Below are 26,361 nucleotides of genomic sequence, written 5' to 3'. Positions count from 1 at the left end.
ACAGCGTGTATATTTTATTCTTTTATTATCAATAAAATAAAGTTTTATTAACATTGATACAAACATAAGAAAAGATTACTCTTTCGTGCATTATTTTGTAGCTTCAGTTATTGCGTAGTGATAGCAATAGTGACGTGCGCGTCCACATGCTGGATCTTGAAAGTACACATAATACACATACATGCATACGATTTACAACGAGATACGTTCTCGCTGGTTCGGCGATCAGTTTGAAGTGAAGGCGCAACCGAAGCAACACGTTCCATTTAGTATACCAACGACCGTAGTGCCGGGAGGACTCGCTACCTTTTACGTCTGGTATCGTGTAAATACGGATATATTCATACGGGCGCGCTCGAATTAATAAATATTTTTCAGCTTTTATCCTTCTATTTATGTAAACGTGGCCTTACATGCGTCAACAGGTAAAAATATGCCATTAGAATTATTATTTTGAATTTAATCACTATATTTTTTATGTGTAATTATTGTAATCATTATTGTAATTTTTACTTTTAATAAAGAAAGGGTACTAATTTTTTATCCGGATAAAGTTAGATATCATTTAATATTAGACACAACTTTTAATATTTTTAATATTTTGATTATTATTTAATAATATATCAAAAATTTCAATTTATTGCATTTTATGCAGCATATTTCAGAATATTGAATGATATATTTCATATCATATATCATTTCTTTTAGATAATTTAGGTACAATGCTCTTTTAGTGAATATATTATATTTAATGATTAATTATATATATTTAATTAAACTTTAAGTTGAAATTCTATGAAATTATTTTAAAAAATTGATTTTTAGTGAATGTTAGAGAATTTTGTAAAAAAGATATTATTCTAAACGCTATATATATATATATATAATAAATAACAAAGAATAAAAAAGTATAAAAAAATAGTGCAAAGTTCAACAACAAAACAAATAAAAATGTATACTACAAATAACAAAAAGAAAAAAAATGAAAAATTAGTAAAATTTCTGTGGACTAACGTGATAACTTTTATACGTATATGTATATGTGTGTGTGTTTCTATTTTTATCATTATTATACACATTTTTTTGTATTGTACAACATAATATTATATTTAATTTCAATAATCTGAACGACAATGTATAAGAATGTTTGCATTTTTTTATTATGTGTGTTTTTGTATATAGTCTAAAGTTTCTTGAACACTATAAATGTGTACATGTAACTTGACATCATTTATTTTAATAACAGTTTGCACAGAACATAATGTGTAAAATTTTTATTTTATATTTGCATATTAAAATTAATAAAATTAAAATAAAAAGTTAATTTTTTAAAAATCTGTATTTTTCTGTAAAAACGAAGAATGCTGTGTATTTTTTAGTCAAGTTTTTTAATATCTTAAATTATTTAATATTTTCAAACTCTTAGTGTGACATTTATCAATAACAATAATGCATTTTAATATGCATAGAGCAAGTCTGTATATGTTTTTTGGAATATGAATTATACGAATTATATCAAATTAATTGTATTTTGAAAAGATATAATGTAGGATTATATGATAAAATATGATATAATAGATTAATTTCACGGACAAACAAATATTATCTTTTTCGATGTGACAATGATCTTATCATTGACATATGATACATTATTTCGCGTAGATTTTTATTCGTTGAATTTGAATTTGGTTTCTAAATTTGCGTATTGCATTATATTTTTAAAAAAATTAAGATTAAATATGAAAAACTGACTTTTATTTCAATTTAGAATCATAAAAATATCTTACAACAAAATCTATAGCATACACACAAACAAACACACACACACACAAACACACACACACATAGAGGGTGTCTTATTTTAAAAGATCTTACACAAATATCTTAGAAACTTTGCGTCATTTAAAAAAATGTTTCAAGTAAAAGTTATTTGGTGTTGAGAGGGTCATTTAATGATGATCTTTATTTGATCTTGGATCAAAGTCCAGAGGGTTATTTCAAGGTTAACTTTACTTTTTTAAATATAACACTATAATTTTTTTTATACAAATTGATTCCTTGCAATATTTGACATAAAAAATTATAAGGGTAGGATGACCAAAAAACGAATAGCTTACTTTGAAATATTTTGTACTTTAATGTGACATAATCTTACATAAACTATGAAATATTCATTTTTCGATGATCTTACCTCAATACTAGGACTGTTCGTTTCGACTGAACTGGCTGTACTAGTTCAGAGTTAATTTTTTTCCTTCCAAGTCGAGCAAAAAAGATGAACTCTGAATTAGTGCAGCCAGTTCAGTCAAAACACAGACTTACTTTTATGCACAAAATAATGAGAGGAATCAATTGATGTAAAGAAAACACATAGCATAGTGTTGTAAAGAAAAAATATGCAATTTGCAATATATTTAATCTTAATTTTTTAAAAATTTTAATATGATACGTTTTTCTCAGCAAACAAAAAGTATATGCGAAATAATATATGTATATGTTATATATCGATAAAAATATTAATATTATTTTACAATGTGTTAAGCAACATATAATAATTAATTTTTAATAGCTTTTATAATTACAATATATTTACATTATTTCCACATAATCTTTTTGATTTACTAGCAAAACGTTCATCAAAATTAGTTTTTTTAGACTGCATAATGTACTGAACTTTTATATACGTAACAGATGAAAACACTAAAATGTTCAGCATTTGGTTGATTCAATCGAAGAAGTTATATGTACAAATAAGGCATTCAAATCATTACTATTAATTAGTATAGACCGTGCTAACAATATTAAAATATAAAATATTACATATATTAACCTTCCTCAAATTAATATATTAAAAAATATTTTTACACTATATAAAATATAATTATAAAATATAAAAAATATAAAACTATTTTTAATATAAATTATATAAAGATAAAGCTAATAATAATTAGATTTATCGCTTGTTTTTCGATCATTTTAAAAAAACATGATGTATTGTACGGATATAAATGACGAAATAATTTATCTGTTTTTGTAAGTTGAAAAAAGTTAAACATATTATTATGAAGACATTTTATGTTTTTATGTTTCAGATCCGTGCTTTAGATAGTGCTATTTATAGAGTCGGCATGATTGTTAGCCTTCACTTTGTGAACTTTTAGTTGATTTCTATTATAACGTTAAAACGTTCATAGTTCAACAAATGGCAGTCTGAGTGATCAATCTTTTACAGAAAAACCGTGTACAGAATTCGATAAACGAAAGCTATTAAGTCAGATTTATACGACATACGCGCATAGAATACGTGTAAAAAAGCATCATTATGACGTATTTACATTCAATCGGGGAAGTAATTGGCTTCATAGTATTGTCTATTATTGCGATATTGGAGGGCATTATTAGATCATTTATTCCCAAAAAGTACAAAATGAAAAGCATAGATGGCGAAATCGCTCTCGTGACAGGAGGTGGCGGTGGATTGGGCAGGCTTCTCTCCCTCAGGCTGGCCAACCTGGGTGCTATTGTCATCGTTTGGGATATAAATAAAAGTGGTGAGATTAAAAATTAAATTAGTAAATCAGAAACATTAAACAATTTTAAATATCTAATTAATATAGAAATCAAGATCAAATTTTATACATTTGATATGTCGTACAATTAAAAAAAAACATAAAATCAAAGATATATTTATAAAACTATTAGATGTTGTAAAATAAAAACTCTATGTATATTTATTTAATATATAGTTATATATTTTATATATATTTATAGTTATATAGTTATATATATTTTACTTGGTTCTCAATTTCAAGAAAAAATATATCTAAATATAAAATAAGTTGTTAAATATAAAAATTAAATCTTTTTTTATAATTTGTTAAATCACAAAAAAATTAAATTGACCTTGAAATAACCCTCTTTGATCAAGATCAAAAGATTACGATCAGATGACTCCTTCAATATTAAACAATTTTTATTTGAAACATTTTTGCCTTACACTTAAGTATCTGAGTATCTGTATCTATATACATTTTAATTTTATTTGTATCTGTATCTAGATACATTTTTTCACACGTATCTGTACTTGTATCGAGATTCATTTTAAATGTATCTTACCCATCACTGGTGTTGAGTTAGTATAATTTTGGAATTCTTTATGTTTAAATAATTTTTCATAAAAAATTAATGTTATTTACTGTTACATGTTCACATATTAGACTTATTGTTCAATATAGCCTTTAATAATTTCATACAAAAAATGTAATGACGTTAAATTGGAAAAACGTAACCACAGGTCTTTCACGATCAATCCATCGATCCAAATAATGAATATTCAGATATTAAAAAACACTATTAATTTATTATAATCTGATAATTTTATAATATCGTACATTCAAATTATTTAGATATCAATATTTATTGAACAAAGCATTTGCGGACATATCTCCAGAGAATTTTTTTTATTTTGTAAATTGTATAACTAGCAGTTACATATATTTTTTTTGTTAAATAACTATGTGTTTTCTCACCCAATTGATTTCTTTCATTATTTATACATAAAAATATTGAGAGAAGATCATTGAAGAATGAATATTTTACGAGATATTTCGTAGTTTATGTAATATTATGTCACATTAAAGTACAAAATATCTCGTCTATTCACTTTTTGGGCATCCTACCCTTGTAACTTTTTATGTCAAATATTGCAAGAAATCGATTTATATAAAAAATTATAGTAATTTTATTTTTAAAAAAAATTAAATTGACCTTGAAATAACCCTCTTTGATCAAGATCAAAAGATTACGATCAGATGACTCCTTCAATATTAAACAATTTTTATTTGAAACATTTTTGCCTTACACTTAAGAGTTCTGAAATATTCCAGTGGATTGATTAAAATGGTCCATATTATATATTATATAATATATATATGTATATATATATATATATATTACACACACACACACACACACACACATACACAACAGATATTAGCTTATATTATTTTTATATTTATAAGTTTTTTCTATAAATTGATTCTTCGCAATATTTGCATAAAAAATTATATATTTTGTAATTTCTGTAAAATTATGTCAAATTAAAATATAAAATATATAGTAAAATATAAAATTTTTCTCGCCTATGATTCTTTAGGGGAATAACTAATAATTTCTCGAAATGAGAATTTAGCTTTGGAGGAGATAGAGAGTTTATCAAAAAATCTCGAAGTGAGATTTATTTACTTCTTGGTTTCAAACGAAGGAAAATGTGTGCCCTGTGTACGGTGTACGAATCGGTTTCAACGAAAATTATTTCTTCTTTGAAACCGACTATCATCCGTGTTGGCTCTTATTTGCCGTTTTAAATTCAAATATGATTAAAATATTTCGTAAACTATTCAATTTATTTTATCCTAACTTTTAATACTGAATATGGCGAGGAATCAATTTATGTAAAAAAAATAGGGTTTTATTTAAAAAACTAAGTTGATCTTCAAATGGCCTTAAAAAGTGATCTTACTTCGTTAAAATTTAAGATTATCAACTTTTCTCCCCCTCAAAACCATATTAAATTTTGTTTGACACATTTTTTTCTACAATATCTTGATTTTGAGATATTTGTGGTGCTCAATTAAAATGAAACACCTTGTATTGATATATACGATGTGCAATCCGAAAGATCACTGGTACTACACGATTCAAACTGGTTATCGGTTGCTAGGGAAGGCAACATATAATTTATATCTATGATGCATATTGCTAGCAAAGTGGTATAAGTACGGTTTTTGTGTAGTTTTGTAAGTACATCACACGTATCATTTTTCATTTTGAATTAATTTTAAAGTTCTCAAAAAAATGTATGTACATCAATTTAACTTCAAACTCGACAAGAAATGGAAACTTATGAAATAGCTTAAAAACAAGTTAGCTCGAAAAATTTGTTACATACTCTTTGTTTGTTAAAATCTGCCATTTCAAAAATGTTTTGCTTCAAACTTGGTAGAGGATCACAAAAGTCTATGAAATGCTTAAACAAACATTTAAGATAACTTGATGCATACTCTTTGTTCGTGAAAATCTGTCATTTCAAAGCCATTTTAAAATCGTAGACGACATATGTGATGTACTTACGAAAATATACGTAAAAAAGAAACCTGTGCTCACATTACCTTGTCAGGCGACATACGACAGCATCATAGATGTATGCAGCTTTCTCTAACAGCAAATGCCGATATTACAAGCGGTTTGAAGTTTGAATTATGCCGTATCAGTCAGGTTAGTTTAGGTCAGTAACTTTTGGATTGCACCTCGTACATGCAGTACTCGTTTCGAAGCACTATATAATTGATTTTACCTTTATTATACCGAATTTATTATATATCCACATTATTGTAAATGAATTATGCCTACTTTTTCGTTCTCTAATACGAATAATGGTTCTTATTTTAAGAAACTATTTAATGGAATTTAACTTGAATCGTTTAATTTGATAAACATATTATTATGATCTCTAGTTAATAATAATATAAACATATATAGTCATATCCGATCTGTTATATTTAATAGTATACACAAAGTCAAAAACTAACAATGATATAATTAATAATTAATTAATAATTAATAATATAACAAAATAATAATTAATAATAATAATTTTATTCTGCTTTGAAGATAGCATTACCTCAACATATAACAGTTATAATGTGCAAATATTTATAAAGACAAAGCACGCGTACCGAATATTTCATATAGGAAAGTTGCCAAAGTTAGATATTTTTCACTTCAACTCACTTCGTCATTTAAGATATTTTTGTGTCATATTTCTCATTTTATATACATAAGTTATATTTCTCAAGTAATATACATATATGTATAAAGTAACATATATAAATAAAGTATTAAATTGTACAGAAGTTAATGTTTGAAATTGTAGCTGGACATTCAATACATCTACTATATATATTTAATCTAAAGGATTGAAAGGAATGGGCTAATAAGAGCCGGTGCGTCGGAAATAAGAACGCAAAAATTCGTATACTTATTCTTTATTTTTTTAGAAACTACTTACTAATTTTCGACGCGGCGGCTCTTATTAGCCCATTCCTTTCAATCCTTTATTTTAATATAGTAGAGGTTTCTCTCCATCATAATTTAATATATATATATATATATTTATTTATTTATTTATTTAATCTTTCGCAAAGAACAAATATATTTGCTGTAACCTTTTTTATGACATATAAAAATATGATGATAAATAACCGATTTCCTAAATCGTACCTATCACTTTCCAAAGTCATACCTCCTTCAAAAACAGTAAATTTGAGAACAAAAATTTTTAAATATATAAGTAAAAAGAATAGAAATTTATTAATATACATATATTTATATGTTAATAACCAAAAATAAAATTATATTAATAAATAAAAAATATTCAACATATATGTATAATAATTAATAAATAACATATTTATATTAATATTAAAACATGTTTATCAGTAATAAATGTAGGAATAATCTATATGATGAGCTAAATACGTGGCAGTAAACATGTTAAGCATGAATTTTCAAATCATATCAGTATGGTTCAGTATTGATTTAAATTTTTAATAATAATAATAATTATATACAACATATACACATAAAATGAATAAAGTATACAATATTCTACAATAAATCTATTTTTATAAAAATCAGAAATACTAGAATATAACCGTATTGTTAAATTACTATCACTATCTACATAAATTGGTTTTTTTCAAAAATTATATCAATTGTATTTGATTTTTGCAAATGTTTGTAATACGCGAACAATATGTAATTCGATAATGTTTCGTCTATATTTCTTATTTCTTATTTATTTTACATTTTTGACTAGATGTTGTTTATATTCAAGGACAAGCATTGAGTTGTTTTATTCAAGGACAAAAATTGAGATACGATTTAGAATTTTAGAAGACCATTAGGCACTAGCTTTCTTGTGTATGCTCACAATAGAAGATAATCCAATAAAAGCAAAAGTATATAAGTTTGGAAAAGAGAGAATAATAAACTTATATAACTATCATAAGAGTCTTTTGTTGTCGCAATAATTTTGCGATTACTAGAATCGAATCATCATTCCATATTTCTCAGAATGCTCAATAAAATTTGAAATATCAAAAAATCTGTTAAGCAATAAACTTCATATAATATTGTAACAAATCGAAATAATATTATATATAGATAAATTGTAAAATGATTCAAAATTGTTACTTTGTTACTAATAATGTTGCTTGAAATAAAAAATTATTTCACGTATGCGCGTGCGCATAATGACAAAATCGTATAAACGAAGGCCATGAAATTGAAAGCGTTCTGAAAGAGCATTGATGATTAATAAAAACCAAACGGTAAAAATGTGATGGAAGGTCTCATCATAAACGCAAGGCCAATTGAGCCTCTAAATTTCATGGTCACTATAGAGAAACGCGAGTAGACCATTAATGTCAGTTAAATGCTTCTCAAATTATAATTTATACAATTATTTATTAACTTACAGACATGATTTCTAGAATATGCACAGAAAATAAATATTTCACAAGGAATTAAGGTGCCTTTTGAAGATTTTTCCCACCTAAAAAAAAAAAAGAAATATAAGAAGTAACAAATAAGATAAATATACATAAAAGAGAATCCAGTCTCAATAATCTTGACCTTGACATATGCTGCCAAGTTTATCTTGAATAACTTCCAAAAAGTTTTAGCTGTTGTTTTTTGCTCATTGTTTATTCAAAAATTGTCAATAAATAAAATTAAAGCATGTTCAAAATAATGATTCATAATCTAAATTATTCATATATATTTTATCTTTTTTTATCTTTTTCTTAACGATTATGTGATTAAATAAATAATAAAATAAATTATAAATAAATTATAAATAAATTATATTTAATTCACTTGAAACTTGAGATTTAATATTTAATATATATTTTTTATAGAAATTAAATTCTGATTTTCGTCTGAAATAGGAATAAATGCCACGTACGTATTTCACCGAATATATGATATATAATATAGTAGTACAGAGAAGAGGCAGTGAACATTTTTTACACTTATTTTCGCAGTCAATGAATATTGATAGAATTAGTGATGCTGATTAATAAATCGCCAGTCTGGCAACGAGTTTCCGCTGAATCAAGTCAGGAAAAGCTTTAAAAAATACAATAGTATTGCACTTTTTTTCGCACTAATGAATTTTTTTCTACTAATGAGTGTTATCCTAAAAGTCAGTAAAAAAGCAATCTGGCTGATCTGCAAGTATGGCAAATAAGTCTGGCACGTAAAGAATTGAAGAAATGCAACACAAATTAATGCATTTACTTTCGCAGTGCTGAAAATTTGTTAGATAATAATTTGCATTATAAAAATAGCAAAGAAAACAGTCTGGCTATAATACGAGACTACCAAAACTTTGCCAGACTGATTGAAAGACGCAAAATCTGCAAATTCATAAGCAATTGGAATATTTTTCGTTCGCACTCGTGCAAAAGCGGCAGTTTTATTTTCGCAATGCTGAAAATTTATCAGATGATAGTCTTATACTATAAATAAATAAATAAAAGCAGTCTGGCTGCTATTCAGAATCACCAGAGCCTTGCCAGACTCGCCTAACGCATTAACTGGCCAGCGCTCAATTCTGTATTTTCGATTATACACAAACGACTTGCATTCTTCTTTCTCATATCTGTTTTTTTATACTTTTGCACATTAAGAAAATATGCAAGTGCATATTTTATAAACTGTAGATATTATCTAATTTGTTAAACAATTTTATTAATTAACTAATTAATTTTTATAAAAGTAATAAAGTTTTTTAGTCGAAAAATTAATGTGTAAAGTTTTAAATTTTCACAATGTTATTTATCTTAAAAATTTTTGGCTATTACATTACAGCACTAGAATATACACACCTACTTATGTTCTTTTTATTACTTTCATAAAAATTTATTAGTTAATTAATTGTTCAAAAAATTGTTTATGACCAATTAGATAACATTTGCAGTTTACAAAATATACACATACATATTTTCTTAATGTTTAAAGGTATAAAAAAACAGATTTGAGAAAGTAGAATACAAGTCGTTTGTGTATAATCGAAAATACAGAATTGAGCGTTGGCCAGTTAATGTGTTAGGCGAGGCTCTGGTGATTGTGAATAGCAGCCAGACTTTTTTCCATTTATTTATAGTATAGACTATCATCTGATAAATTTTCAGCACTGCGAAAATAAAACTGCCACTTCTGCACGAGTGTGAATGAAAAACATTCCGATCGCTTATGAATTTGCAGGTTTTGCGTCTTTCGATCAGTCTGGCGAGGCTTTGGTGGTCCCGTATTATAGCCAGATTGTTTCTTTTGCTATTTTTATAATGCAAATTATCATCAAACAAATTTTCAGCACTGCGAAAGTAAGTGCAATGATTTTGTAGTTTTCCAAATTTTGAGGTGCCGCCAGATTCACTTGCCAACCTCGCAGATCAGCTAGACAGCTATACTGATTTTTAACTACATTTTATGATAATATTAGTTACAATAAGTTTCGTTAATGCGAAAATAAGTGCAACGTATTCCGGAAATCGACCCGATTTTCTGATCGACGGATTTATCGAAAAATCATAGCCAGACTCATTTTCCATACCTCGAGATCAGCCAGACTGCTTTTTTTAGTAAGTTTATAGTAATGTTAAGTATAATAATGTTAAGTAGTACAAGACTGCGAAAATAAGTGCAACTTATTTGTATTTTTCACCCATCGAACCCAGCGGAAAATCGTTGTCAGACTGGCGATTTGTTAATTAGCATCACTAATGGAACAATTCTATCGATATTCACTGACTGCGAAAATAAGTGTAAAAAATGTTCACTACCTCCTGTACTATAGGGGAAACCCGTCTATAATGGGGTCCCCCAGGGTAAAATGGCATCCTGTACTTATCTCTCCGATTAGTGTTGTTATTTACGTGTAGAATTTTATATTACTTCTATCTTTGTCCTACCATCATGTGAACGTTTGCTAAAGCGATTGGATATGTTTAGCAATAAGATAAAAAAAAATTCGATTTTTTAAAGATCTGATATAAGGTAAACTTCCTGTTTTGTTTCATTACGTACGTTTGTGGTTAAGAGAGATTCTATATAAAGTTATTATACTAGTAAGACCCAGTTTTATACTACATATTTTAATAAGTTTAAAAAGTCCACAAGAAGGCAGTCTTTCCGTAGCCTTTTTTTTATAAAAATGGTCGTGGTAAAACGGTCTATGTTCCTTTTTAAGAAATCACTCTGTCCCAAAAATTTTTTAATTTTTTACTCTGCATTACTCTGCGTTTTCGTTGCAAATATAATACAAAAATGCCTAGAAATCATTCTCGCATAAAATCACAACAAAGTTGATGCCCAATTAAAATTTCAGTGCTATATTTTGTTAATTTTTTTTGCAACGTCAAGTTAATAATGCACTATTTGATAAAAAAATGCTTAAAATACATTTTTGTGACATAAATTTGAATTATAAATATAATTATTCAATCGAAACCATTATCTATATAAAAAATATTTTTAGGGGACTATTTTACCCCAGCCCCTGGGGTAAAATGGTCACTATCGAGGCATATAGAAAATTTTTGACTGCAGAAAAACTAATAAATAATTGGTAATCATTCTACTAAAAAGAGGAAGAAAATATATTTTCAATTTTGCAAAGTTGAGAGAGAAAGCAAAATTAATATAGAAACTGCAGCATTTTTCCCTTAAGGTGACCATTTTACCCCTACTACAAAAAATATTATAGAAATTTTTATTTCCATCTTTATATGTATACACATACATCCAATATAAGTATACAATATTCGAATGATATCATGTGCTGTAAGTGGTATAAAATAATTGTATATTTCCAATAATAAATTTGCAATTTTTGCAATGTGAGCTGTAAATAAAATATCTGTATTAATTAGAAGTACATTTGTAAATTATTTATATATTTATTAAAAATAAATAAGTAAGTAAGAGAGAGAGCTTCACCCCAATTCCAAAAAATTATGACCTAATCCAAACCCATTTCTGAATTTTAATTAATTGAACATTTTTAATTATTTGAACATTTTGGTCCTTTCTTGGGATCATCTTTAGCAAATCCTGATAAAACAGTTATTCTCCCTTCGATTCTTCTTGATGTTTATGACTTTCATCGTTAATAAGAAGTCTTCTATTGGTATCAGCAGTTAAGAAATGAGGAAATTATTTCGAAATAATCAGGGATTAAAGTTCGTGGAGGCTGAGGAAAGTAGATTTAAAAACTTAGATAGAAAAAAGTGTGTATAGATAAGAAATGAGACTCATCAAGTAATCAGCAAACAGATGAGACAGTGAGCAAATGTAAAAAAACACGCATGTCATAATGTCATTGATATAATAAATGCAAAGATATAATAATAAGATGTTATGTATAAGCAGACAAGAACATCATCGACATATGTGTATAGTGGAAAGAAAAAGAAGTGCGCTTTTAAATTTGCGCTACATACATATGTGTAGACAGTCTATATCATTCTGTCGGTTGAGTATTTTGTATATCACTTAATAATATCTTACTTAAAATAGCCTCTACTCAAGACTTATCCCAATTTTAGAGGTTTTATTCCAATCAAATTTATAATTCATCAATCTATGATCCCAGAGTGATTTCAGAGTAATCATAGAGAATGCTGCGAGATGTTTCCATTAATATGATTACAATGCTCATTAATTGTTTTTTACTAATTCAAACTAATATCAGACGGCAAATCAGGCTCGTGCAACGATCGGCTCCTATTTAGTAATATCACATTGTTGCTGACGATTATCTATATCTTATCTGTTTATACATTTTGTCATTAATCTTTGTACATCAGTGACATTATGACGTATACGTATTTTGAACCCTCTCATTGTTTCATTTATGATCATTTAATGAGACTCCTCTTTATCTATACATGTTTTTCTAAGTTTTTATACCCAACTTCCACGTATTGTGATGTATGTCATTTCGGAATAATTTTCTCATTTATTAACGGCTGTTACCGAGAGAAGACTTATCAATAATAGAAAACATTAATAATAAAAAACATTAAGAACAAATGAAGATCAAGAGATACAAAAATAATTGTTTTACCGAGATTTATTGAAGATATTTTTTGGTTCAAAGAAAGAAATATTCAAATTAAAGAAGATATCAAGACAATTAATTTTTACCTTGTTTACTTCGCTAGGTTGTTATTAGGCCATATCACTCTCTTGTATTTTTTTTATTTAACATAGTAGAAAACATCGGCCAATTTGCACTAGTATAAGCGCGCAGCGAGAAGAGACATTCCAATGTTATCTATAGTAACCGTGTAATTGGGCTCATGCGGATTAGTCAATCTTTTTCATTAATTTCTCATTAATTATTGCGAAGATCAGAAAACGATAAAGGACTCAATTTAATTTGCTCAATTTAATTCCTACTTAATTTAATCCGTTCTATCTATACATAATAGAGAGGACGATTATTACCGGACACCCTATATATGAGAGTCATACCTAAAGTAATGAGCAATAATTTTTTAAAAATAATTTTATAAATTAGAAGTTTATTAATAAGAATTTGAAGGCTCTCTATATTAAATATAAATAATATGAAATAAATAGGCTATCAGAGCCATACGCGGATGTCCTTGAGTTGATTCCAACGAAATTAATTTTTCGTTGGAATTCGATACTTGTGCGCGGGGCACGAATTTTGCTCGGTACACTGCCAAGACTTATTCGGAATAATCTCAATTCGAGATTTTTAATTCCGCTGATCCCCTCTGACCTCCCTAAAGAGATGTAGGCGAGAAAAATATCGGTCCGAAAGTCGCTGAATCGGGAATCGAACCCGAGTCTTTCGCTTGCCGGGCGACTGCTTAGAAGTTTATTATATGCTAGAAGTTTATTATTATATATTATTCAAAAACCAAGTATAACAATTGAATCCTCATGCACTTTGAACTATTTTTTTACATTTTTCTCTTATCCCCATTTCCTTCGACACATTTTTCTCATCGTTTGAGCAATAGATGCCTTTACGGATGCTTTCTCTTTCAGTCGCCCGAAGTTCGCAATCATCTCTTGAACTGCATTATGACCTTTTATTCAGTATCCATGGCACTACATCTTGTTGCAATATTAAAATTTTTTTTAAAGTATAATACGATTTTATATTTTACTTAAATATTTGTATATAAATAAATATATTATAAATAAATATAATATATACGAAGGTAAGTCAAAAAGTAAAGGGACAAATAAAAAAAAGCACATTTATTTTAACCTATGTGGAAAATTTACATATCATTTTTCGACATAATCCCCACTAACATCGATACACTTGATCCACCGCTTAACAAGCTTCTGTATTCCATCCTGGAAGAAATATTTGGGTTGGGTGCGTAGCCAGTTATGCACTACTGCAATGACCTCCTCCTCCAAAGAAAATTTTTTTTCTCGTAACGACCTAACGACCAATCAGAAAGTAGGAACATGATCGCGCCTCTCTTATTATAGGACTCTACCTGCCGCTTGCCAGGTCCACGATTCTTTAGCTATTGTCGTTGCAATTTTTGTGTAGGCTGTGTCTGCCAATCATTCCAATATAGGTGCTCTCTCTTCCTATCTTGGCGTTCAGGTCACCCAGGATTATTTTGACATTATTTGATGATAAGGAGTCTAGCGTTGGTTCCAGTCGGCTGTAGAAATCGTCCTTTATGTCATCCTCCTTTTCCTCCGTAGGGGCATGAGTGTTTATAAACCATATGTAGAATTTTGCTTTTATGCGTATTGTGCATAATCTCTCATTAATCGGTTTAAAGCATGTTACTTGTTCCTTTATTCTTCTACTAATGATGAATGCCGTTCCAAATTCTCTGCTATCCGATTCTTTTCCGCTTTTGAAGATTGTGTATGCGCCCATATCGGTGATGCTGCTTCCGAGCTATTTGGTTTCTTGCAGCGCAAGAATATCTAAACGATACTTCTGAATTTGTTGTAAGAGGGCCTTCGTTGCCCCTCCTTTGAATAACGATCTTACGTTCCAAGTTCCAAAAGCATAGTTCGTTTTCCGTTTCCATTTCCGTTTTCGTCGAGTGTCCAGTCCGATCCGAGGCAAGTCTGTGGGTTCCTGAACAGGTTCTTTTTTCCGGGAATGATTTGTCGGCCCATCGCTCAACGGGGGTTTTCGGAGGGCCATTTCTCTCGTTCTCGGTAGCTCTGACTCCGCTTCTCACTGGGATTAATTACCCAGTCTTCCGCAGGGTTACTCAGATTACCAGTTCACCGATGTAGGGGTGAGAATCGGAATTGGGTAGAAGAGGCTATGCGACGATAGCAGGTTACTTCGTCGTGTATTATGCACGATCTATTCCATTTGAGCCCCAGTGTAAACCGATTGCTAAGTTTTTTTTGCTTCCTCATAGAGGAAACTTTGTTTTCGTGAAAAAAATTTTTTTTCAGATTTCTATGCCAATGTGTTCAGAATGTTTCAAAACATCGAAAAATAACATTTTTAAAAAATGTCCGTATGTGTGTGTGTATGTATGTGCCTACCCATGTTTTTTTAAATTTAAATATCTCAAAAACTATTTGACTTGCAGCGCTCTAATTTGGCATACAAATAAAGTAGAACAACACTTTTATTTACTGTCATTTTTATAAAAATTCAGTGTTTCATTTTTTATAAAATTTTGAATTTTTTGAGAAATGTCTGTGGTTGCTCTAACTTCCGTAAATTTTAAGATATCGGGATAAATTTTTTAATATAAATAGACTATCATTAAAGGATGGTAGGTATTAAATTTGACGAAGATCGGTGAAAGAGTTAATTTTTTATAAAATTTTGAATTTTTTGAGAAATATCTGTAGTTGCTCTAACTTTCGTAAATTTTAAGATATCGAGATAAATTTTTTTACATGAATAAACTATTATTAAAGGATGGTTGGTATTGATTTTGACGAGAATTGGTGAAAGAATTCGATTTTTATAAAATTTTAGAATTTATGAAAAATGTCTGTGGTTGCTTTAATTTCCGTAAATTTTAAGATATCTGGATAAATTTTTTTACATAAATAGACTATCATTTAAGGATGTTTGGTATTGAGTATGGCGATGATCGGTGAAAGAATTCATTTTTTATAAAATTTTGAATTTTTAAGAAATGTGCATTTTTATTTTTCGCAAATTTTGAGATATCGAACTAATTTTTTTTTACATGAATAAAGTACCATTAAAGAATATCTGGTAGTGAATTTAACAAGTATCGGTGAAAGGGTTGATTTTTTATAAAATTTTATAAAATTTTTTTTGAAAATTTATGTGGTTATTTTATTTTCCGTGAATTTTGAGATATCAGACAAATATTTTTACATACATTTTTTTACATAAATAGAGTATCATTAAAGGATGTTTGCTATTTAATTTGACAAGGATCAGTGAAAGTGTTTTTTTAAATAAAATTATCAATTTCAAAAAATGTTTGTACATGCTTTAACTTTCGTAAATTTTGAAATATCGAACTTTTGAAAATATCATTAAAGAATGATTAATATTTAATTTGGGGAGAATTTTTAAAATGGTTTATTTTTTATAAAATTTTTAATTATTTCAAAATTAAAATTTTTAATTTTTTTAGAGTTCTGAATAAAATATCGTTGAAAATTGGTGAATTTCTTTTAATTGTAAATTGACGAATTATACAACATTCAGAACACATTAACATAGAAAGCTTTAAAACAATTTTTTTAAGAAAATATTTTGTAATTATGTATAAGGTTTGCTAGTATTGGAAAAAATTGTGCAAATGGAAATTTGCACATTGCTTCCTCACCATTTTATTTCGCTAATTAAGATGGTTTTTCAATTATGGCTTCCTCATAGAGGAAGCTTAACTTGCACATTGCCATAATTGAAAAACCATCTTAATGAGCAAAATAAAATGGTGAAGAAGCAATGTGCAAGTTAAGCTTCCTCTATGAGGAAGCCATAATTGAAAAACCATCTTAATTAGCAAAATAAAATGGTAAGGAAACAATGTGCAAATTTCCATTTGCACAATTTTTTTTATAATCTTTATAGTTTTTGTGTTTTATAATATTAATTATAAATATAGTATTATAGTATAATACATTCACCCGCAAAAAAATGGGTCACCAAATTTTAGCACAATTTTTTGATATCTTTGAATTGCGATAACTCAATAAAAATCATCGTATTGAGATGACAAGCGCTTAAATTAAAGCTTTAACATTTCTCTTAATAATACAAATGATCAAAATTGAATTATAAAAAATGTTATACAAAATGGTGGACGTTGAAGATAGACGTTAAAAAATGGGGGAAAAATGTTTATTTAAAATTTTTGCATAGCTCAGGGGAATCGGCTCCCAGATATAAAAAAATATGAATTTTGAAGCTCATTAATTTCCTAACAAATCCATATTTTTAAAATTTTTCTACGATTTTTTGACAAAGTTATACCGTTTTGAAGAAAATGTTGCAAAATGGATCTTTTTTTGTAAAATCTGCAATTTTACTCACTGAATTATCGCAATTCAAAGATATCAAAAAATTGTGCTAAAATTTGGTGGCCTATTCTTTTTGCGGGTAAGTATATATATTACAGTATATATATAATTATAATATATTATAGTATATATATTACATTATTATATAATAAAAGTTAATAATTATTTATAATATTAGGTGTACAACTTTGCTTCCGCCGTTTTCCTATAGATAGCTTTAGCGGTAAGTAGTGGTCGAAATAAATAGATCATAGACGTCATGCAATAAACTTGGGCATCTGTCAACATAACCCCATAGAAACATTAGTCGATTTGTGTCTGCATCATAAAGTTATTCTCGATTGAAAATGTCAGTTTACGAGCCAAATTCTCGTCATTTGCGGGAGGTTTTAATTTTCTGCTTCAATATGAAGAAATCTGCGGCTGAGGCTCATCGAATGCTCTCAAATACTTATGGTGAGGCCGCTATTAGTGAAAGAACGTGTCGTGAGTGGTTTCAACGCTTCAAGAACGGTGATTTTCACGTCGAAGACCGACATAGCGGTGGAAGAGAGAAGGTTTTCGAAGATGCAGAATTGGAGGCATTACTTAATGAAGACTCGAGTCAAAGTCAAGAAGAATTGGCACGATCATTGGGAGTGACTCAACAAGCAATTTCAAAACGCCTCAAAGACATGGGAATGATTCAGAAGCAAGGAAATTGGGTACCGTACGAGTTGAAACCGAGAGATGTTGAACGGCGTTTGTTTGCTTGTGAATAGTTGCTTGAAAGACGGAAGGGATTTCTGCATCGCATTGTGACTGGGGACGAAAAATGGGTTACGATAACCCCAAGCGCAGAAAATCATGGGGATATCCCGGCCATGCTTCCACGTCGACGGCCAAACCGAATAACCTCCCGCAAATGACGAGAATTTGGCTCGTAAACTGACATTTTCAATCGAGAATAACTTTATGATGCAGAGACAAATCGACTAATGTTTCTATGGGGTTATGTTGACAGATGCCCAAGTTTATTGCATGACGTCTATGATCTATTTATTTCGACCACTACTTACCGCTAAAGCTATCTATAGGAAAACGGCGGAAGCAAAGTTGTACACCTAATATTATTAAAAATATAACACTTGTAAATATAATCTTGTTAGTATATAAGAAATATTTTAATAGCGTACTTTAGAGTTTCAAGGATAATGATGCAATTGAAAAATTTATATAATACGAAAATATTAAAATTATAATAATTTCAAAGTTCTAAGTAATTCATGTTAATTTATGTTAATCATTAGCATCGCATAAAGAAACATTGTGTTTTCAACTCCAATGTGTCTACATGTATGTGTATATTAATGATTCATCCATTATTTATTTTCAGATTAGTTGATATTCATTTTTATCACTTAATTGATTTTAGATCGTCATGTATTTTATAAACAACAGTAATCGTTATTTATTAACATGTGACTTTTAAAAAATTTAATTATATATCATAATTATTACTCATAAATCTGGAAGATTTTAAAACTTTGAGATTGATTATACTTAACCATTCTAGACAGTAAATGTATGAAAAACACAATAGATTATTTTTAAAAAACTGTATAGGGTATATTGTTATATGGTGCGTATTTTCAAATTAATCAAAATTTTTAATTCGTCCATAACTAATAAAAATTTTCACATAGTTGAACAAAATTTAAAAAATCTTACAATTAGTTGACGTATAAAAGTTTAATTATATGCCATATATATACATATACATACATATAAATATAACATATCATTTAACTTATATATATACGGAAGTAATAGTTTAAGACGATCATTTAAAATAAACGTCTTAAAGTTAAAAATTTTATATATGATAAACAAAATCTAGAATTACTTACTACTGAGCTCTTAAGCTCTCAGAACATACACTAGTAGCCATTATTGTAACATAGTGATGTAAATTCAGGAAAAGTGTATTACAATTTTTTTTGTTCTTTAAAAACTAAATTAAGAACTTTATTAAATTTGCGCGCACATTAAACGAATAATTCACTCACTCTAGTATTAATTATCTTTGAACTGTTAAAATATGCTATTTTGGCGACAGTTTTGACAGCTGCTCACGAAATAAATATAATGAGAGAACCAATTAACATCGAGGGAAAGCAACAACAATGAAGTATTGACTTCACATGGCAATTTACAAGCACATTTCAAAAGTAGACACTAAAAATCCATAGAAATTAAACTTTTATGCAATTAATATCACGATGCACAATACATTAATAGAATTTTCAAGATAGAAACAGTGTGTGTGTGTGTGTGTGTGTGTGTGTGTGTGTATTACATTAATATTAATATTCATAGAACTTTATTTGAAAACAATTAAAATTATATATTACTAATTATGTTGAAAGTTTATCAAATATGCATGTGAATATACATATATTAATTCATAAAAAAAGAGATATGAGAAAGTTTTATCAGATTTACAAAAATATTGTAGAATTTTAATCTTTCTTTTTACAGAAACCAATATAAATAAATATTCACTTTTTACTCCCGACTGCTACCAACTGTAGGTTGGCGAAAAGCGAGGGAGTATGCGTTTCACCGAGCCCGGATCGGTCGTGACCTTAATTCTCGATAACTACCGCACAGTTTTAGATCAGCTTTTGAACATAAGTTTTTTATTAATCAAGGAAGGTTTAAAGTTTAAATTATTATCGTTATTTATTCTATTATCTTATGTATGGTAATCTTTGAGAAGATTATATCACATGGAGAACAAAACAAACTTATTTTTTATTATTTTGATTAAAAACTTTTTTTATTTTTGATTAAAAACCTTTATTATTAGCCTCTAATTAATTACTATAAATGTTAATAGTTGCATTATTACAATTATTCTGCCAATTATTATCATTATACATATAATGATAGCAATGATTCGTAAAATTAAATATCAAGATATTCATGTTTTTATCTCAATAGTATAGATGATTGTTTATTCAATATAAAATTTATATGGATAACATCATGATCAAATGTATTTCCTATTTCGTTTTTGTTTTTTATTAAATTCAAAAATAAATAATATAAAATAAAATAATATAAAATAAAATAAAATAATAAATATATAAATAAAAATAAATATAAAATAATAAATATAAAAATAATAAACATAATAAAAATATAATTTAATCTAATATATCAAAGATTAATTTGTCGAGATTAATGTACAAAACGTATGCCAAAAATAAGGGCCGGTCGCTAATAAAAAGTTGTTGGCAATAATGAATCAGTTCGTACATATGCAATAAGTTCATTAGGAAGCTGTCCAACATTTTGTCAGCAGTCTCTAATTGTTTTCTTTCTCGCGACAGTGAATAAAGATGGCAACGATAATAAATAATCCCGCCAAATATGAAGTTCGATTCGTAATTTCGATTTCTCAGTACAAAAGGTCTAAATGCTGCTGCAATTCACGCTGCTGAATTGTGTGAAATTTATGGATCTATAGTAATGAGTAAAAGAAAGGTAAAGCAGTGGCGTCGTGAGTTTAACGAAGGCCGTATAAATTTCATAATGAAGAGAGGAGTGGGAGGTCTAGAATTCAGACAGATGAGCTTGTTAAAAAAGTGAATGTGCAAAAGTGTGAGGAAACCGACGTTTCACGATTAGTGTTCTTGCTATGGAATTTCCAAACATTTTACAGAGTACAGTGTACAGTGCGGAACTGACTGAAATCTCAGGATTTTTATGCACAAAGTATAAAAAAAACTTATTCCCCAGTACAAAAAAATGTTTAAAAAATAACAACCATGTAAAAAAATAATATATGTACCTATATATAAAGTACTAGTAATAAATGTTTTTCTCTCTTTTTTTTTAATGACGGACCGGTATTTATTTTTTATATGCGTCTTGTATAGTTATTCTTTTTTTATCTTTCAAACACTGTCACAAGAGAAGGCCGCTTTATACAAAGAATTTATTTTTTATTTTAGAAACATATACATATATAAAAATTACTCCATTAAATTTTTCCGTTGTAATTATAAACGACTGTGTGCTTAATATAATAAATTATATATTTTATTTGAAATATATGCACTCTCTTTACTATATTAAAATGCAATCACGTATATTATCATACTTAACTTTCATATTTAATTTTAAGCACTTCAATATTTGTTATTTAAGTTGCACCTTAAACAAAATTTTGTTATATAGACATCTATTTTAATTTAAAAAAAACAATGTAAAGGATAATGTAAACTCCGCCTCGATAACAAAAGTAGCACGACTGATTCAAGGTCTACGAGTATACTTCATCCGTTGAATCAGGTTTGCAAACTGGTTAACCGTTACAAAAGTCAGAAACCACATATTCCATAAGCACATGTACTATGTAATACGCTATGTAATATTATATTTTAGTGTAGCATTTGTAATTATATTTTATATACAGGATGTTTTAGGAGGAATGGTCAGCATTCTAGGACATGATTGTACACATCATTTTAAGCAAAAAAGTTTATATAAATATATGTCCTATTCTGCATGGTTATAAATATACAACGTGTTTTCAATCTTAAGAACGAATACATTTATAACTTAGTACAACCAAATGTTATTAAACAATTACATTAAGTTTCGTCGATTCTTGTTGACCATGATTATGATAAATGTAAACATTAGGTCACGTTTGATAAATCATGTGTTAGTTTAAAATTTTTTGTTTCTGGGGTGTAAAATGTCTCATATTCACTCATGCCAAAATTATTATTAATTACTTGAAATTATTATTTATTAATTATTATTAATTATTCAAATTTATTGGAAATTTAAAATGAAATTGTTTCATAGAAAATGTGGTTCTACTAAATTAATAAATGTATTCAATTTTAAGATTGAACACGTTGTATCTTTATAACCGTGTAGAATAGGATACATGTTTATATAAACTTTTTTTACTTAAAATGTGCATAATTATGTCCTAGAATGCTGACCATTCCTCCTGAAACACCTTGTATACAATATCTGATCTCTGGATCTCGGAAACGGCTTTAGATATGGAACAAAGTTTCAGACAAAAGTTATAAGACATTAAGAGGGACAGATGATGAAAATATGGACTTGACCTTGAATGACCTTTTCAAGGCCAGATCAATGTGATCAATGTTCTTTAAAATGGAATCCCCCATTTTTTATTGCAGATTTTTATAGCCCTTGTCGAGATGTTTTTAAAAGACTACCTACATAAGTCCTTTGCGCAAACCGTTCCCAAAATATAAAGCTTCAAAGTTGACATTACTTGATGTACTGCGGGGAGGTTGAATTTGTACATCACATGGCATTAAAAAGGGCCGATTTTGTATGTGTGTTTCTTTAATCAAAATTCTCTCTCTCCCTCTCTCTCCCCCTCCCCCTCTCTCCCCCTCCCCCTCTCTCCCCCTCCCCCTTCCCATTCTCGCTTTCTCTCTTCTTCTCTCTCTCCCTCTTTCTAGCATTTTTCTTCTTTTTCCTTTTACAGTAAAATAATTAGAAGAAAAAGAAAAAGAATAAAGGGGGAGGGAGAGAGAGAGAGAGAGAGAGAGAGAGAGAGAGAGGGGGAGAGGAAGAAAGGAGGAGAGAAAATTTTGACTAAAGAAATACTCACAAAATCGACCCTTTTTAGGGCCATGTAATGTACAAATTCGACCGAGTAACTTTCCCGCTGTGTACATCGGGTAATGCGAATGTCGATGATATGTCAACTTTGAAGCTTCATATCTTGGGAACAGCTTGTGCAAAAGACCTACTTAAGTAGCTAGTGTTTTGAAAACGTCTCGACAAGGGCTATAAGAATATGCAATAAAAAATCGGGCGGTTCCATTTAAGAAAACATCGATCATATTGACCTGGTCTTGAAAAGGCTTCATTCAAGGTCAAGTCCATCATCTGCCCCCCCCCCCTCTTAATGTTCTAGAACTTTTGTCTGAAATGTCTTTCCATACCTAAAGCCGTTTCTGAGATCCAGGAACTGGGTCAGACTTTAGAGACGCCTTGTATACAGGATGTCCCATTTTAAATGACCCAGACAAATATCTATGTAAAAAAATATGAAAGATACGAAAAAACGTTTCAGACAAAAGTTAGTTATTGATTTGAATGGATAAGAGGGTGCCTCTTGCCATTGATGTGACCTTAGATAATCATTTGAAAGTCATATAAAGGTCATTTTCAATTTCTTAAATGGAAACCCTTATTTTTCAATGCATATTCTTGTAGCTTATGTCGAGAGCTTTTCAAAAAACACCATAATAAAGTATTTTGTCATTAAGTACTTTTTGAGTTATGAGACTTGAAGTTTACAGTATTTTGACATAAAATATAAAATATCTTGTTGTGAAATATTCAGTTTTCGGTAATCTTACCTTAATAGTTTTATACACAGAATAATGAGACTAATCAATTGATGTGAAAAAAACACATAGTTAATTTAAAAAAATATATGTTGCAAATTACAAAATACTTTTTTCAAACCTAGATTGAAAACAAAGCCATTTGTTTTTAATCTAGGATTTTTAAATGGAACCACTCTAATTTTTTTATATGAATCGATTTTTCGCAATATTAAAAAGTTATAAGAGTAGAATGGCCAAAGTGAATAGTTTACGAGATATTTTGTACTTTCATGTGACATAATTTTACATAAATATATCTTTACTATAAAATATATCTTGTAAAATATTAATTTTTTGACCTTACCTTAATACTTTCATGCACAAAATAATGAAAGGAATCAATTAATGAAAAGAAATCACATAGTTGTTTTTAAGAAAAATTATATAATTTGCAACTAACAGTCATAAATACATATACAAATTGGACTTTCTTTTCATTACGTAATTTTCGTAAAAAAATAGATGCATTGCAAATTTATTTATTATTAACGTGCAAATAACTATTTTTATACTTTTTTACTTTTTATTTTAAATATAAACAAAGCATCTCTTGATAGATGCTCATATTTTAGGTATTATTAAGAGAAATCGATTGCAGAGGAGTGAAAGTATCACGAGAAATGATTGTATTAGCATTTTTTATCTAATAGATATGTGTGAAGAGAGCAGTTGCTTTAGGCCTTTAGGCGAACAATCAGATAACAAAAAAGGAATTGTAAGGACAAAACTTTCTATCTCAAAATTTTTGCACAGTATATTGTATAATATGCTATATATTGTTATATTATATACACATATATATATAATATCCAAATTTTATACATATATTTTATATATTTTTTTAAGGATAATATATTTGTATGCGTTTATTTTGTTTTTTAATTTATTTTTGACGTAATTACTTAATTATAAAAAAATATTAATATCAATGTGTATTATTATAAAGAAATGTATTAAACTTTTTAATTAAATAGTTATTACATAATTTTTTTGGTATAATTGCAAAAATTATTAATTTTCACAAATTTTCATAAATTTTTATCGTGAATTTATAATTTCAATTTTCATGTTAGAAGTAATTATTATATTTGTGCACAATATATAAATAAAAATGTTTTGAAGAGATTGTAACAATATTTTTTATAAAGTAAGATATTGTTCTTATTGTTAGATGTGTCTGCTCGCGTACTCTAATAATAAAATAGATCTAAATTAATATAAAAATAAACGATGATTTCGTGAGAGATGTTAGAATTGCCTTTCTTTTTTTCTTCTACATCAGTGACCTGCAATCTGGAATGTGTCTTACTTAAATTTCACAATATAATTGAACATATAATATATATAAATATATACAAGGTGTCCAATGGTTCGTGTTTCACCTATTGTAGGCAGATAGAGTGGATTAAACCGAGTAGGAAAGTCCTCTACCATTTTGCAAAATTCGCAATAATTAATGAAAAATTAATTAAAAAAGATCGACCAATTCACGTGTCTATATACAAGCGCGCGGCGAGAAAAGACAGCTCAGTGTTACGTGGTTACTATGCACGCGGCAAGAAGAGACAGCTCAATGTTACACTTACTAAGCGCAATACATAATTAAATTTCGTCGCGTGCCTAGTAATCGTGAAATATTGGGCTGTCTCTTCTCGCTGCGTGCATAGTAACTACGTAACATTGGGTTGTCTCTTCTCGCCGCGCGCTTGTAGGCGGCTGATCTTTTTTTTTTAATTTCTCATTAATTATTGCGAATTTCGCAAAATGGTAGAGGCCTTTCCTACTTGGTTTGATCCATTCTACCTGCCTACGATAGGTGAAACGTGAATTACCGGACACCCTGTATATGTATACAGGGTGTCCCAGAATGATAGGGACTAAATTCGTGTGCAAATAGAGCGGACCAAACTAAGTCGAAAAGTCCTCTACCATTTTGCAATTTTCACAATAATTAACGAGTTATTAATTATTAAAAATCGCCGTATTATCCCAGCCTAAAAAAATGCTCGATATGATTTCCCCCAATCTAACGTATTTTCGTGCACGACGAATTAATGACTGTTGTACCCCCACCCCTGACTTTCCGACAAAATCAAGAAAATCACGCTATTTTAAAGATCTTTATTTAATATAAAAATAATTATTACAATCTACAGAATAATATAAAAATTATTTAAGAAAAATACTTTTCAAATTTTAACTTTAAAGACAAGTATCTCGATAAATGTGTTATAAAAAAAATTTTATCTATGAAATTATTTTATCTATTCTACATGTCTACGAAAGATTGTCTATC

General features: G+C 28.3%; 1 protein-coding gene across 2 annotated transcripts in view; it reads left to right on the top strand.

The window, feature by feature from the left end:
* The first annotated feature begins 220 nt into the window (after window positions 1–220).
* The window catches only part of LOC145933221 (epidermal retinol dehydrogenase 2-like), a 74,818-nt gene continuing 48,677 nt past the window's right edge, over window positions 221–26,361 (top strand). The window contains exons 1-2 of one of the 2 annotated variants that reach the window (XM_083032789.1): window positions 221–425; window positions 3,093–3,551. In XM_083032789.1, coding sequence (XP_082888915.1) covers window positions 3,323–3,551 — 229 coding nt within the window. In that variant the 5' untranslated portion in view covers window positions 221–425; window positions 3,093–3,322. The remainder of the gene's footprint in view (window positions 426–3,092; window positions 3,552–26,361) is intronic. The other variant, XM_083032788.1, reaches the window with a different exon arrangement.

Source organism: Prenolepis imparis, unplaced genomic scaffold, assembly GCF_030444845.1.
Source record: "Prenolepis imparis isolate NDT839.2.m4 unplaced genomic scaffold, iyPreImpa1.0 SCAF_2, whole genome shotgun sequence".
Lineage (NCBI taxonomy): Eukaryota > Metazoa > Arthropoda > Insecta > Hymenoptera > Formicidae > Prenolepis > Prenolepis imparis.
The sequence above is the reverse complement of the archived record's forward strand: the minus strand, read 5'-3'. Positions and strand labels throughout refer to the sequence as shown.